This window comes from Lagopus muta, chromosome 7 (assembly GCF_023343835.1).
Source record: "Lagopus muta isolate bLagMut1 chromosome 7, bLagMut1 primary, whole genome shotgun sequence".
NCBI lineage: Eukaryota > Metazoa > Chordata > Aves > Galliformes > Phasianidae > Lagopus > Lagopus muta.
In genome coordinates this window covers 465,561-481,254 of record NC_064439.1, presented here as the reverse complement: position 1 = coordinate 481,254, position 15,694 = coordinate 465,561, and the positions used below count along the sequence as shown (strand labels likewise).

General features: G+C 65.2%; 2 protein-coding genes across 3 annotated transcripts; both read left to right on the top strand.

The window, feature by feature from the left end:
- Positions 1-1,019: 1,019 nt before the first annotated feature.
- On the top strand, positions 1,020-3,989 carry LOC125696406 (oocyte zinc finger protein XlCOF26). Of its 2 annotated transcripts, none has more exons than XM_048951952.1 (2): positions 1,020-1,146; positions 1,789-3,989. In XM_048951952.1, the coding sequence occupies exon 2, from the start codon at positions 1,824-1,826 to the stop codon at positions 2,550-2,552; it is 729 nt and encodes a 242-aa protein (XP_048807909.1). In that variant the 5' UTR covers positions 1,020-1,146; positions 1,789-1,823; the 3' UTR covers positions 2,553-3,989. The 2 variants fall into 2 exon arrangements, with proteins under 2 accessions (XP_048807909.1, XP_048807908.1); XM_048951951.1 differs by lacking the exon at positions 1,020-1,146 and adding an exon at positions 1,232-1,347 and having other exon boundaries at positions 1,789-3,985.
- Positions 3,990-4,202: 213 nt separating this feature from the next.
- LOC125696092 (uncharacterized) lies at positions 4,203-15,004 on the top strand. Its single transcript, XM_048951346.1, is given in 8 exon segments — positions 4,203-5,447; positions 5,748-7,610; positions 7,798-7,827; positions 10,610-10,898; positions 11,186-11,237; positions 11,745-12,373; positions 13,276-13,327; positions 13,679-15,004. Coding segments are annotated over 8 exon segments (4,215 nt in total). The 5' UTR covers positions 4,203-4,794; the 3' UTR covers positions 14,326-15,004.
- The last annotated feature ends 690 nt before the right edge of the window (positions 15,005-15,694 follow it).

The window sequence follows — 15,694 nt, the reverse complement described above, 5'->3', positions numbered from 1 at the left end:
GGGGGTTGGAAAAGACCTTATGAAAGTCTAACCCCCCACCCCCACCATGCCTACTGAGCACATTCTCCATGCCACATCCCCAGGGTCCTTGAACACCCCTAGGGACAGTGACCCCCCCTCCCCCGGGGCAGCTGTGCCAGTTCCAGCTGCTCTTTGGAGAAGAAATCCTTCCCAGTATCCAACTTGAACCTTTCCTAATATGCAACCCGACGTGTCCCTCGTTGTGCCCCAGCTCCCAGGCTCCTGCTGCGAGCCTGAGACCCTCGGAGCCGAGTTCCTGTTTCCATCCCCTCGGCAGCAAAGCAGCCAACTCAGCACGCTGGTGGCACAAAGGCTCGTCCTGCCGCCGCGCTGGGGAAGTGTCAGCAGCTGCTCCAGGAACGCAGGCATGCATGGCCAGGCAGGTCTGGGCAACGGCACAACAGGAAGCTGTGCGGGGTGCAGCAGTGCTGGCAAGCCACAGCCTGCGTGCACCGGGCGCCTGAGGCCTGATCCCAGCAGCGCCCGTCCTACACGGGACCCCGAGCGCTGAGCTCTGCTCGTGGCCTTGGCTGCTCTGGTGAGCCCTGCTGCAGCCTCGTGTCGTTCCAACCAAATTAGGGCCCTTCCCACTGACGTGTGGGATCTCCATTTTGCTCCCCCCGTGCACCCCAATGCTCGGCAGCACCTCTGCCATGTGCCACCGTCCTCCGGTGCCGACCGGCGCTGCCAAAATCAGCGCCAGGAGCTGCGGCGGGGGGCTGCGCCCTCGGGGGTGAGCGGGGGAGGGGGGTTTAGGGAGCTCCGTGCACCGCAGGGTGCCGGCAGAGCCCCTCGGCACGGACTGCAGCTCCCGGCAGAACCCGCAGAACCTCCCCAGAACCCTTTGTTCCCGGCCCAGCAGCGCGGGCTGCAGCGTGGAAACCCCTTTGTTTTCCACCCGCTCGGGGTTTCCCTTTGCAAAAGAGCAGAAATTCCACTCGTGGGTGGATCGGTTCGGCCCGACCCGATCCCGCCCGGGGGGGGGTCCCTCCCTCCGCTGGGGCCGAGGCTGCGGGGCGGGCGCTGAGCCCACGCGTGACCGCGGCCGCGGGGCGACGCCGGGAGCGCGGGCGGAGGAACGAGCCGGGGGCCGGAGCGGGCGGCACAAAGCGCGGAGCGGGGCAGGTCGGCACCGGGAGGCACGGCGGCGGGAGGCGGGGGGCGGAGGGAAGGAGGGGGGGATCGCGAATTGGGGGCGGCACCGCGCAGGGCCCGGCCCGGCCCCGAGCGTAGGGAGCGCCGCGGTCACGCGCGGGGCGGGGGATGCGCAGCGAGCACACGGAGCGCACGGAGAGAGCCGGGCCCGGAGCGCAGCGTTGGGAGCAGGTAGGGGAGGCCCGGGGGGGGGTGTGGGGAACGGCTCGGTTCGGCTCGGCCCGGGGGGGCGGTGCGGCAGCGCGGAGCCGAAGCGCAATGCGGCGCGGCCCGGCCCCATCCCGGCTCTGTCGCAGCCCCATCCGGACCATCTCGACCCCACCCGGACCCCATCCCGTGCCCATCCGCCGAGATCGCGCCGCGCCCCCCTCCCCCTCCCCGAGCCTGCAGCCCCAGCGCTGCTCCCCGGTGGGATGACGCCGTAGAACGGCCCCGGCCCCGGGTCCCCTCTTGCCCCCCACGGTCAGGTGTGGTTGTGAAGCTTAGCAGGGGGGAACGCACCCACCATGAGGGCATCCGGCCCCGGAGTGGCAGCGCGGGGAGTGCTGGGTGTCGTTGGACCCCCACGGGTTATGGCTGGGAGCTGCAGCCGCCCCTCTCTGTGCCCCCCAGGGATGCGGGCGCCGTGAGCTGGGCATTGTGCGCCCATGACGGACCTGGCATCGCCCGCGGGCGAGAACAGCTTCGCCTTTCCCGGCGGCGGTGAGGAGGGCTTTGGGGATGAGAAGGCGTTGGTGATCCACAGCCAGGCGGAGGAGGAGGCGGCGGGGAAGGAGTTCAAGTGCATCCTGTGCGGGGAGTGCTTCGGCCAGCAGCCCAGCCTCGCCCGGCACCAGAAGCACCACGCCGGGGAGCGCGCCTTCATCTGCGCCGAGTGCGGCAAGGCCTTCAGCCTCAAGCACAACCTCATCATCCACCAGCGCATCCACACCGGGGAGCGGCCCTACCAGTGCGACGTCTGCCAGAAGAGCTTCAGCCTGAAGCAGAACCTGCTCACCCACCAGCGCATCCACAGCGGCGAGAAGCCCTTCTCCTGCGGGAGCTGCGGGAAGCGCTTCCGCGAGCAGCGCTTCCTCCTCAACCACCAACGCACCCACGCCGAGGACCAACCCGGGGCCACCAGCGCCGCTGCCTGCAGCCGCTCGCCGGGCTCTGAGCCGCATGAGGAAGCCGGTGGTCCCACGGCAGCAGGCGGCCCCTTCTCCTGCACCCGCTGTGGGAAGGGCTTCAGCTGCCGGAGCAGCCTGGCCGCACACCAGCGCACCCACGGCGGCGAGCGGCCCTTCGCCTGCGCCGAGTGCGGGAAGAGCTTCAGCCAGAAGGGCTCCCTGAAGCTCCACCAGCGCACCCACAGGGCCGAGAACGCCCTCACGTGAGCCCCCGCGCCCCGGGACCCCCGCCCATGGCTGCCCCATGGGGCTCTCCGTGCCCTGAGCCCCCCCAGCATTGCTCTGTGGCTCCAAGCGCTGCACGGGGGCTCGGGGCCGCTGGGCGACTCAGTGGGCGCCGTCCCCTCGGTGCTGTTGTGACGGCGTGGTCAGTGCCAGCTCTGCCTGAGCCCCCCCAGGCACCCGCCGTGCTCCCTGCACGGAGCTGCTCTCCTGATCACCACGAGGTCTCTCCCATCAGCTGCTCTTGCTCCTCACCTCAGGCGCTCCCGGGCTGTTGGGCGCCTGTTGGGTTTCTGCCACCCCCCGGGGCACTGGGAGGAGCTGAGTGAGGCGGCCGCCTCTGGAAATGGCAGAGTTCCCCGGGGGGTTTCCTCCCCTCCACTCCCAGCACCTCAGCACTGCAGCCGGGTGCACAGCGGGGCCACAGGTGGAACCCCTGAGCGAGGAGCAGCAGGGGGGGGAGGGGGTTTCCCCTCAACACTGCTGTGTGCACCCCGTGCCCCCGTGCTCCCCATTCCCCCTGTACCCCCCATCCCCCATCCGGGCTGGTGCTGCTGCAGCGTTGCAGAGCGCCCTGAAACAGAGAAATCGTGCAAAATTAAAACAAACCCGCAAAGCTCACAGGTGCAGACTGCTTCCCAAGGGCAGCGGCAGCTCCAGCCTGGAGGAGGGACTGCGGCGAGGCGTGGGCTGCGGCCGGAGCAGCAGAGAGCCCGGCCTGGGCCGTGCAACCAGGAGTGGGTGCGTGGTGACGGAAGCACTGCGGGCTCCCGGCGGGCTGAAAACGTGCCGGTGCTCAGCCACGGCCAGGAGAAGCGAAGGTTGGGGTGGACGTCTCTGCCCCTTGTCCCGCTCTGCAGTCCCCAAGCACCGGGGAAGGGGAAGAGGCGGCACCGCAGCCCCGCTGCACGTGGGACGGTGTAAATCCCGCATCACCTCTGTGCCCACCGCTCCGTGTAAGCCGCAGCGTTCTGGGAGCGCTCCTGGCTGCCACTGCGGGACGGCGGCCGCCATCCGCTGGGCTTCCATCCGTGCGCGCCGTCCTGCGCTCTGAACCGGGACGGCGCTCGGTGAGCCGGGATGAGGCGAACTCACGGCTGCATCCAGGCTGCGCGCCCCTCGCCCGCACCGCTGCTGCCCCGCCGCTTGCAGGGGAAAACCAGCTTTCCCTGCCGACGCTTCCCGCTGCCGACGCTGCTCACACCGCTCCGCGCCGCCCCGCGGGGTGATGCGGTGCGTCGGGACGCGGCTGCGGGGGGAGCTGACACCCGGCCCGGCCGCAGCTCCCGGTGACGGCTCCTCCCGACCCCCGAGGGAGCTGCTCCTCCTCCCCCCGTCCCGCCGCTCCCCGCCCCGTGCCCGCGACCCCGCGCACGGCGAAGCCCCCCGCGAACACCCGCGCCGAGCGATCCCCGCCCCGCGTCCGCCCGCGTGTCCCCCTGCCGCTGTGTGTGTGGAAATGCAGGCACTGCCGCTGTGTATTAATTAAATTAATGAACGCCTGGAAAACGCCGCGTCTCCGTCTTGCTAAGAGCTCAGGGAGAGTCGCGCGGCTCGGCCGGCTCCGACACCGGGGTGAGCGGCACACGGCCACGGAGCCCTCCGCCGTCTCCAGAGCCGGGCCGGTGCCCAGGAGCTGCCGTTCCGCCTCGGGCTGCGCCCGTCCCGGCCGAGGAGAGCCGGGGCCGCTTCCGCCTCCATCGGCTTCCGTCAGGTTCGGCTCGTTTCGCCGTTCTCCCCCAGGAAAAGGGGTGGCAGAAGGAACGCGCTCGGTGCTCCAGAGGGCGTTCGCGACCCGCGCGCTGTGCGGAGCTCCGCAGGCAGCGCTGAGCACGGGGGGGGACGCGCAGCCCCGTCGGGTGGCGCAGCTGCTCTGCCCCCGCCCGGCCCGGACACGAGCGGGCTCTGCGGTGCCGCTGCGACCTCCGAGCTCCCGAAGGAGCGACGGGCAGCGCCGGGCTCAGCCGGAGCCGGAGGGCAGCTGCCGGAGAACGCGGTTTGCTCCGGAGCGTCTCGTTTGCAGCTCGCACCTCTCACGCCGGTTTCTTTCAGCCCTCTGCAGTGCCAGCAGCCCCCGATCTCTGAGGTCCCGGCATCGTCGTCGCTCGGTGGCCTGAGCTACCCGTGCCACTGTGTCCTGATGGTCCCAATATTCACATTACCGATGTCCCTGTGTCAGCAGCCCAGGTGATCTGAAGTCCCAAAGTCCCAAAATCCCTGCGTCCCCATGTCCCTGACACCCACTGTCCCAGTGTCCCAATGTCCCCATATCGCCTCATCCCCGTGTCGCCCTCCTCCCCTCCTCCCCGCCGCCCCGGCTCCGCGCTTCCCCGCACCGACACCGGGGACCGCAGCTCCGCCCCAGGGGCTCCGCGGCCGCCCCTCCTCACCCACAGGCGGTCACCGTCCCGCAGAGCGCGGCCGTCCGCCGGGTGAGCGGGCGGGGAGTGGAGCCGAGGCGGCCGCAGCTCCGCGCCCATGGCGGACCACGCCGCGGAGACGGGAGCGGCGGTTCCCCCCCGCGGGGCGCAGCGCCACCGGCAACACGTTGCTGGGCGAGGAGCGCTTCGAGTCCCGGCTGGCGTCCCAACCCGTCACCACCACGTGCAAAGACGGCAGGCGGGATTGGGACGAGTGGTGCGTGGTGGTCATGGACACCCCGGCGATTTTCGGGGGCTCTCAGTGGGACAAGCAGCATTTGGCCGAGGAGCGCCAGCGCTGCCTCAGATTCGCTGCCCGTGAGCCCTGCGTGCTGCTGCTGGTGACACAGCTGGGCCGTTACACGCAGGAGGACCGGGAGATGCAGGCTGATGAGGTGCTGCACAGGGCTGTGAGCATCGCACTCAGGCAGCGCGAGGGGCGCCGGCGCAAACGGTGGTGGTGATGGTTGTGTTTTTTCTGTAATTAAGATCTAATCACCGTGACGAAAACCACGGGCTACTAAATAAACGAGAGTTTCCAAAACGCAAAGCTCTTGTGCTGATTCTGCAGCAGCTGGGACACACAGGCAGCAAAGGAGAGCGCTGCTGTGAGCTTTGGGTTCTGCTGTCATTGCCTCCCCCTGGAAGATGGAAATAACAAAATAAAGCGTTGTGGGAGCGCCGTGCCTTTCTGGGAGTTGTAGCTCATTCTTCGGAGCCGCCGCGTCGCCTCCTTGACTCCCATCGCTGCGTGACGCAGGGAAAGTGGAATAACGAGGAAAAAAACACGAAACCGCGACGGCTGCGCTGCTGCGGCCGGGGCCGAACGGAGCAGGGTGAGTGCGGGCACCGAGGAGCCGCCCCGCGAGCAGCCCCGGTGCCGCTCCGAGCCCGCGGCCGTCCGCCGCCCCGCTCCCCGTCGGGTCGGCAGCCCCCAGCGGAGCGCGTCGCGGCGAGTCGGGAAGCGCCCGGCCACCCCGGAGCCCCCGGGGTTGGGCGCGGGCGCGGGCCGGCAGGGAGGACGGCGACCCCCGGGACCGCGCGGCGCGGAGGAGCTCGGCTGGGGGACGCGGCGCTGCGGGAGCGCGGGGCGGCGCTGCGGCGGGGCGGGGCGTCCGCTCGTGCTCGGGGTGGCGACGGCACCGCGCGGCTCCGCTGCTCGGGACGGCGCGGGGGGAACCGGGTGCATTTACGGGAAAAGGCGTTTACGGTCCGCGCGGACTTCGGCCCGGCTGCCGGCGGGGCGGCCCCTCCCCGCGGAGCGACAGGCAACCCCCGGCTGCTCCCCGCGGCTCCGCGTCCCCGGCTGTTCCCGCACGGCCCGTCGTGCTCCGCCCCCGCGGCCTCGCATAAAAGCCGGCCGGGATCCGGCACCTCCTGCGCTCCGTTGCGTCAGGAGTCGGAGCGGTCGGCGCCGCTTCCCGCGGACGAACGGCGCCCGATCCCATCGCTGCGTGCTCGCGGTCGCCCTCTCCGTCCCCGTGCAGCCCCGGCTCAGCTCGGCCTCGGCCGGCCCACGCGCAGCAGCGATGCACAGCGACGGTGAGGGCGCGGGGGGCGGCGGGCGGTGCCCAGAACGGGACGGGGTCCGCGGGAGCGCGGCGCGGGGCGGGCGGCCCCGGGAGGGGGATGCGGACGCCCCCGGAGGACGCCTCACGCCCCTCCGCTCCCCGGCAGAGCCCTTCCGGCAGCCGGAGCCGAAGGGCCGCTGGATGCGGGACGACGAAGCGCCACCGGAGCTGCGGCTGCTGCTCGTCGGGAAGAGCGGCGGCGGGAGGAGCGCGACGGGGAACAGCATCCTGGGGCGGGCGGCCTTCGAGTCGCGGCTGTCCACGCGCGCGGTGACGCAGAGGAGCGAGCGGCAGAGCGGCTCGTGGAAGGGTTACCGCGTGCACGTGGTGGACACGCCGGACGCCTTCGACTCGCCGGAGCGCAGCGCCCGGTGCCTCCGCGAGGTCGCCCGCTGCGCGCTGCTGTCGGCGCCGGGGCCGCACGCGCTGCTGCTGGTGACGCAGCTGGGCCGCTTCACGCAGGAGGACGAGGCGGCCGTCCGGCAAGTGTGGCGGCTGTTCGGGCGCGGCGCCGCCAAGCGCACCGTCGTGGTCTTCACGCGCGGGGACGAGCTGACGGGCGGCTCCCTTGTGCGGCACGTGGAGGACACCGGCACCGCCGCGCTGCGGGAGCTGCTGTGGGAATGCGGGGGACGGTGCTGCGCCTTCGACAACCGGGCGGTCGGGGGGGCGGGAGAGAAGCGGGTCGGGGAGCTGCTGGAGACGGTGCTGCGCATGCTGGGGGGAGACCTGAGCGCCCACTACCGGAACGAGCTCTTCGACGGCGCCGTGCAGCTCCTGAAGCGCCGGGACGTCGACTTCGAGAAGAAATGCGATATCCTGGCCGAAAACATGGAGCGGCAGCTGCGGGGCTGGTGGCACACGTGGCTCCTGGAGTGGCTGCGGTCCATCCCGGCTGTACGATGGCTGTGCCGCACGCCGTGTGCGCGGTGCGTCTGCTGCTGCTTCTCCTGCGTCCTTTCAGCGCTGCTGGCCCTCTGGCGCGCCCTGCGGTCTGTGCTCTCATGGGGCTGTCAGAGCGTTATCTCGGTGTACCGGCGCTTTGTGCGTTAGCCAGCAGAGCTGTGCCGTGCTCCCTTTCCCTGGTAGGCGCACTGCAGCGCTGGCCCATAAAACACGAAGCTGCTTTTCCTCCCAACAGCGCTGCAGCTCCGTGTGGGCTGCACACCTCGGTGTGAATACAGTGTCACAAAGTGCGAGCCTGCCATGTGGTGCTGTGGCTTTTGTCCCCATTTGTAGCCAGCGGGGTGGCCTGGCTGTGTTGGGGCGGTCAGGGACTGTTGCACAATGCCCTCGTGCTGCTGGGAGAGCATGGAGTGTCCAGGCAGAGGAAGCAGCACTCGTGGGATGGGAACAGTGCCCACGGGATGGGGACTACAGCCACGGGAAGGGATCCATCCCAAGTCAGCTCTGGTGGCACAGGGTGGGGATGGGGTCGGTCACAGGGCCTTCAGTGCCGTGGTCTGAGGGCTCCTCACATCCCCACAGGAGGCGGGGTGGGCGCAAGGTTTGGGGAGATCCCTGAGCATGGCTTATGGAGGGACTAAAGGATAATTACGGTAATTAGTGTAATATTTGTGTTTCAATTAGCGCTCTGCATGCAGCATTGCTTCCTACTGCTCCCAGGGGCGCAGGGCGCTGTCAGCAGCATCAGCACTGTTCTGAAACCAGCGGGAGTCACAGCCCGGACAGAGCCCATCCCCACGAGGGGCCTCTGGAAAAGGGAGGAGAAAGTGCAGCTGTTGTTCCTTGAAGCCGTCAGGGGGAACTCGAGCCCCCAAGGGAGCGCAGGGCACTGAGCTGTGGGCTGTGTGACAACCGAAAGTGAAAGCATTCCTGCTGCTCCTGCTGCCCTCGGCTGAACCAAAGCCCGGGCTGAGCCGCTCCCATTCCCGAAAGTCACACGCTGAGCAGAAAGCACACGGCCCCTCTGGGCCCCGTCCCGTTCCGTGCAGCAGGCAAAGGGACGGCCGGGGGTGGGGGGCTCCCCTTGTGGGGGGTCTCTGCACCCCCGGGACCGCTGCCCTCAGCTGCACACCGAGCTGAGAGACAACGCAGTCATTGTCAGCAGCCAACGCGGGCTGGTGAGGGGCAAAACGTGTCCTGGGAACTCGGTGTGCAGGTCCAGCAGTCACCACTGAGCTGCTCATGGGGATCCAGCTGGTTGGATGCAGAGCTGTTTCGGTTGCTGCAGTGCCTCCATAGCATTGCTCCCAGGAAGCTGCAGGCACAACGCCTGGCACACAGCTGCACACGGGCACGGTGTGATGGGTGAATGCTGGGCTGGCGGTGTTGAGACACGGGGGGAGATGTGCTGGTGGCAGTCACTGGGGGCTCCACAGGGCTCCATCTCAGGGCTGATTCTCTCCAGTGTTCCCTTCAGTGACTGGGGTTGGGTTCTCAGTACGGGGGGGGGGAGGAGCAGAGGTCGGACAGCAGCCGCACAGAAGGGCTCTGGGGGCTGTGGGACGGCCCGGTGCATGTGAGCCCTTAGTATGCCCTGCAGCCAAAAGAGCCCCAGCCGCTGGGTGCAGCAGCCCAGCAGTGCTGGTGACGGAAGGGACTGTGCCCTCTGCTCTGTGCTGCAGCCTGACCTCGAGCATGGGGTGCTGCTGCGTGAGAAGGGCATGGAGCTGTTAGAGCATCCAAAGGAGGGCTGTGGAGATGGGGAAGGGTCTGCAGAGCAAGGGCTGTGAGGAGAGCTGAGGGCCCTGGGTTTGCTGTGCCCAGAGCAGAGGAGGCTGAGGGGAGGGCTCATGGCCCTGCAGCTCCTCATGGCCCTACAGACCCTCATGTCCCAAGGAGGAGAACCCACAGCCTCTGGGTCCAGGGCTGCAGCAGTGCACAGAACAAGAATACAGCTTCCTGGATCCAAGAGTGCCTTGGAAGGACAGAGGTGAATGTGTTGAATGCAAAAGAGGGCAGGGCCTGTGAGCCTTCAATCAAGTTTCCAGGAAGAGCTGCTGATGCCCCATCCCTGGCAGTGCCCGAGTCCAGGCTGGATGTGGCAGCTGAGGGCACAGCGGTGTGCGGTGGGTGCAGCCTGAGACACAGCGCAGGGGGAAAGGCATACGGCAAGCCTTGCTGTCTCTGTGGCTGTTGCCATGCCTCACTGAAGCCGTGCAGGGCAGGGAGGGGCTGAAAAAACAACCCTGCACAAACGCTGCTGCTGCGTTTTCTGCTGAGCGCCTGAATTCTCGAAGTGGAGCAGTTCAGCCTGGGCTTTTGCTTACTCCACGCAGTGCTGGGACTCAGGCTGCTGTGAGATCGCTTTCACTTTCTGTTCCTGCTTTTGGAGGAGCACTGGGTGCAGCCCTCTGAGGAATCCAAGGGACGGACGTTCCTGGGCAGCCTCAGGGCCACGCGTTCCTCCTGATGGAGCCTGAGGCCACCGGAGGGGGGGAGCTGGGCTGCCCACAGCGTGTTGTTGGCGCTGGGCTGAAGCTGGAGCAGATCTTGTGGCAGTGAGGAGACGCCGTTGGCTGTGTGGCACCAAAGCCAGGGGAGCTGCTGCACTGGCCGCAGTCCCCAGCTGCTTCTCCACGGAGTGGGGAAGGTGGCGGTGGGAGCCGTGCTGTGCCCATTTCAGTGCAGCCGTGGGGCTTTGTGTCCCTTTTGCAGAGGATCCTTTGGTCAGAACCTTCAGTTTGGGCTTGGCTTCCTGCTGGGCACCATCCGTTTTCCCGTGGGAGAGCTGAGAGAGGGGATGGGGCCAGGAAGAGCTGAGCGAGCCCTGCGTGCCTGCTGGCAGCCGGCTCCAGCCCGTGCCCCGTCCCGTCCCCGCAGGGCACAGCGGTGGCTCGGGGACACCTTTCCTCGTGGCCCCGGCACTCCGTGGCCAGCAGGGGGTGTCCCGGCCCCGCGGGGCTCACACTCTCTCATGGCCCTACAGCTCCCTATGCCCCAAGGAAGAGACCCCAAAGCCTCTAGGTCCTTCTGCCAGTGCTGCAGCACTGCACGGCACAGCAGTGCTTTCATTACCTGAGAGTGTAGGGATAGGTCATAGGTGAATGGCGCTGATATAAATAGGGCAGGGGGGTTTGAGGTTATAACTCAAGTTACCTGGAAGAGCTGCTGATGCCCCATCCCTGGCAGCGCCCGAGTCCAGGCTGGATGTGGCTTTGCACAGCGGGCGGTGTCCCCGCACTGGGGCAGCTCAGATGCGGCCAATGGTGGAGCAGCGCTACGTGTGATCCCAGCACTGCCCTCCTCCCGACGCCGCCTCTAAAAGCGCTGCTGAGCTGCACAGCGCTTCCAGCCCCGGCGCTGCTGTGCGGGACGAGAGCAGCAACAGCACGAGTGCAGCAGTCAGAGCTGGGACACAGCGCAGCGCTGCTTTGGTGAGTTGCTGCAGCTCTGCTGCCACTGCCGGAACAAATTCCAAGGCAGCAGAATCTGCTTTCAGGGAGTGGCTTCTGACTTCCATGAATGAGGGACAGTCATCATTTCTTTCCAAAGGCAAAGTCAATGCAGATGGGTAACTTTGATGCCATTTGGCTTTCTCCATGCACACGCGGCTGTGGGACTGACCTGAGTCCCCAGAGATCATCTGTGTCTCCTTCATTGGCACAGGGAGGGAAGCAGGGCAGGTTTGTGCCACTCTCACTCAAAATCTCTCTCCTTCCAGGCTCCCCGTGTGAGTGTGAGCGCTCTCCCGATGGCAGGATGTCACAGCAAAGGTGAGCTGCTCCCCCCCTGCGCGCTGTTGCATCTCCTGAGGCTGCCTCCCATCTCCCCGCTCTGAGAGCCGCACAGAGCACGGCTGAGGGCAGATGGGGCAGCACTGTACAGCCTGACATACAGCACAGGGGTCAAGCTGCACCCCAAAACTCACTGCCACGGTGCCTGTTGCGTAGAGCTGTGCCCCGCTGGCGACATGAAGGTCAAGCAATGGCCCAAGGGCCAATGCTGCATGAACCCTGCTGTGTTATCTGCTCAGTGTGTGACTGCTTGGAAAGGGAGAGTCCGCCCCGAGCAGTGCTGGGGCTCAGGTTGCTGTCAGATCGCTGTCACTTTCTGTTTCTGCTCTCAGGAGAGCACTGGGTGCAGCCATTTAGAAAGCCTGGAGCCCAACAGCCCTGGGCGCCCTCAGGGCCACACGTTCCTCTGACGGACCCCGAGGAGCACAGCTGGGCCGAGGGGAGCTGCGCACTGGGGGCTCACGCACATCTCTGCTTGTTCCCCAGGGTCCCAGCTGAGGATCCTGCTGGTGGGCAAGACGGGGAGTGGGAAGAGCGCGACAGGGAACACCATCCTTGGGAAGGAGGCGTTTGAATCGAAGCTGTCAGAAAGTTCAGTAACCTCTGACTACAGCAGTGCCCAGAGCCACCGCTGTGGAAGGGCAGTGGAGGTTGTGGACACTCCAGGCCTCTTTGACACAAGAGAAGCCAACCTGAAAACGGCTGAAAAGATCAAGAACGGCCTTCGATACCTCTCTACAGGGGTCCATGCCATCGTCCTGGTGATGCAGCTGGGTCGAATCACTCAGGAAGAGAAGGAAGTGGTTGAGTGGGTGACCAAGATATTCAATATTGAAGCACAGAGGTACACAATCCTGTTATTCACCCGAGCAGAACAGCTGCAGAAACCAGGAGGTCTGAAGAGTTTCATAGAAGGGAGTTCATACCTCAAGGCCTTGGCAGCCAAGTGTGGAAATCGGTGCATTGGATTCAGCAACAGAGCCACCAGGGAGGAGAGGGATCGGCAGGTTGCAGAGCTCATCAGCATGATTGATGCCATGGTAGAGCAGAACGGCGCTGCTCCGTGTTACACGCGAGAGATGCTGGAGAAGGACAAACGGACCTTTTTGCAGAAGGTTGGTACCATCCTGCAGGCGGCGAGGGGTCAGTCAGGCGGGAGGTGTCTCTGCTGTCGTGCCGTTCCTGCTGCCTTTCAGGACGAGGCGGGGCATGGTTGTATGGGCTGTGATCACAGCCCGAGCTGCAGCAGATCGTGCAGCGTTTGGACAGCAGTGTGAGACACAGCGTTTGGATTTGAGTGGTCCTGTGCAGAGCCAGGGGTCGGATCCCTGTGGGTCCCTTCCAACCCAGCATATTCTGTGATCCTCTGATGGAGAGGCCATGGATGTCCAGTGTGGGGGTGCAAAGAGCTGGTGGGGCGCAGCGGGGTGCAGAGCCAGGACAGGAGACAGGGGGCACAACTGGAAGCACAGGAACTCTGAGGAAACATCAGCACTCCCTTTGCCATCTGTGCAGGTGGGTGAGCACCACTGCGGCTGCCCAGCACTGCTATGGGGTCTCCGTCCCTGCAGAGGTTCCACAGCCAAAGGGACACAGCCCTGGGCAGCGGGCGATGGGGAACCGATGGGCGGGGATAAATGGAGCGGGCGGTGTGCAGAAATGCCTGAGCCCAGGTGAGCTGTGGTTTGGGGATGTGGGATTTGGTCTGCCCTGCCTGCACAGGGACACCCAGAGCAGGGGGCACAGCCTCATGTGTGCGGCAATGGAGGTCCATAAGGAGGAAACCCCACAGCCTCTGGGTCCTTGTGCCAGGGCTGCAGCACTGCACGGCACAGCAATGCTTCCTTTATCCTAGAGTACAGCAATAGGACAAAGGTGAACGGCTCGTTCCTGTGTGACCTAACCTACGTGTTCCTGCTTCAGCAGGGGGATTGCGATGGACGATCCTTGAGGTCCCTTCCAACCCCTGATATTCTGTGATTTCTGCAGCTCTCACTTAAAATCTCTCTCCTTCCAGACTCCCCATGTGAGTGTGAGCGCTCTCCCGATGGCAGGACATCACAGCACAGGTGAGCCGCTCAGCTCCGCACTCAGGCAGGCGCAGCCCAGCCGGGCTCCTGGCTGAGTGCTGGGAAGCACGGGGAGTTCATGTGGGCTTTGTGGGAGGCCGTGGCCTCGGGGGCGTCCTGAGGCTGCCTCCCATCTCCGCCCTGAGAGCTCACAGAGCGAGGCTGAGGGCGGACGGGGCCGAGCGAGCCCTGCGTGCCTGCTGGCAGCCGGCTCCAGCCCGTGCCCCGTCCCGTCCCCGCAGGACACAGCGGTGGCTCGGGGACACCTTTCCTCGTGGCCCCGGCACTCCGTGGCCAGCAGGGGGTGTCCCGGCACCGCGGGGCTCACACTCGTCTCTGCTTGGTCCACAGGGTCCCAGCTGAGGATCCTGCTGGTAGGCAAGACAGGAAGTGGGAAGAGTGCGACAGGGAACACCATCCTTGGGAAGAAGGCGTTTCGTTCCACAATGTCAGCGCAGTCAGTAACCCAGGAGTGCGAGAAAGCTGAAGGCCTCTTTGCTGGAAGACCGATTGTTGTTGTCGACACTCCTGGCCTTTTTGACACTAAGGAAGTGCTTAGAAGAACAGCTGAAAAAATTCAGAATGCCTTTCAGTTTGCCTCTGCAGGGTTCCATGCCATCATCCTGGTGATGATGATGGGCCGAATCACTAAGGAAGAGCAGGAAGTGGCTGAGCGGGTGACCACGATATTCAGTACAGAAGGAGGGAGGTACACAATCCTGTTATTCACCCGAGCAGAAGAGCTGGAGCATCCAGAAGACCTGAAGGGTTTCATAGAAAAGAGCCCATTCCTCAAGGGTTTGGCAGCCAAGTGTGGAAATCGGTACATTGGTTTCAGCAACGGAGCCACAGGGGAGGAGAGGGATCGGCAGGTTGCAGAGCTCATCAGCAAGATTGATGCCATGGTAGGGCAGAACGGCGCTGCTCCACGATATACACGGCAAATGCTGGTGAAGGATTTATCCAATGTTCTTGGGAACTCTTGTGCTATTCTCTAAGTTCAGGCAGGACACATCTTCTCCTGTGCGCCATTCCTGCTGCCTGGCGCGCCGATGCCGGAGGTGCTGAGTGGTGACGGGCTGTGTGGGACCAGCAGGGCACGGGGGCTCCAACAACTCCACTGCGAGGAGCCTTACCTGCAGAAGCTGGAAGCTGTGAGGCCTGTGGGCCCTCGCTGTGCGGAGGCACCGTGGAACACAGCTGATCTGCACTTCCTCTCACGGCTGATAAAGACGACCAGCAGAGACCCTTGTGCAAAGCTCCCAGATCTCCTAGACTCACTTGGGCTGCCATCCTCAGGGCTGCGCTGGGTGCAGGAGTGGTGAAATACACCTGCCTCCAAATCTCTCTCCTTTTTCCTCTCCATTTTCTTTTATTTGCTTTCCCTCAAAGTAGTTGGTAAGGAACCAGTGCCTCACCAACACCCTTGTGCATGATGCTTACTAAGCACTGTTAGAAAGCTGCCTCATTTGGCCTCAAACTAGTTGATTAGTTGTTGACAGAAAGCTCAATAAATTGCAGTTTCTCTTCAAATCAAGAGCAGAGGATCTCTCTGGCTGCAGTAGTGGGAAAAAGAAAGACATAATGAACAGAAGGCCTTGAAAATGAGTGATGCAGCTCGGCAGCAACGTGTGCCAGACATAAGCACACACGAGGTGCCTGGTTTGTGCCGGTGACCAAGGGGTTGTAAAGGTCCTACAATAAAGGTCTGGGTAGTGCACCAGCCAAGGAGTCTGTGCCTCTCCTGCCACAGAACAGGCAGCAAGGATTCCGACAGAGAGGAGACGTCTCCTCCTTTGCGCCACTGCTGCTGCGCTCTGACAAGGGGCCGTGGGACGCTGCCGGTGCCGTGGCCGCAGGGGCTCCGCGTGCAGGGCGATGCGGGCCGTGCTGTGCTGCCGGGCCGGAAGGAGCTCTCGATAAACGCTGAACTTCGTGAGCGGTGCAGAAGCTGTGCCGGATCCATCTCTCATCCACAAGGGGGGGTGGGAAGCGGCTGTGAGCGGGCAGGGATTGCAGAGCCACAGGGGGGTGAGGATGGGGCCCTCGGGGTCCCTCTGGTGCCCCCAGCCCAGCAGGACTCCCCAGAGCACAGCAGGGTGGGAGCTCCCCAAGGAGGAGAGCCCCAAGAATGCAGTTGAGCAGCTCCTAGCTTTCTGCTAGCTCTGCAGCTCCCCATGACACACTGCACTCCTCTTCCTCAGCACGGCACCAAGCATCGGGCTGGGTGTGATGGGGTGCCAAGATACACAGCCTGGTGAGGATGGGCTGATGGGGGGCTGCAGGGATCGAGCTGTGGTGCAGCTGCCCTTGGTTCAGAGCTGAGGCTCTGCCTCCCTGTGCTCTCAGTCTCATTTTCTGCAGTGC

Excerpts from the sequence above, each read along its gene's own strand:
- LOC125696406 (XM_048951952.1), top strand. The coding sequence starts at position 1,824 with ATGACGGACCTGGCATCGCCCGCGGGCGAGAACAGCTTCGCCTTTCCC.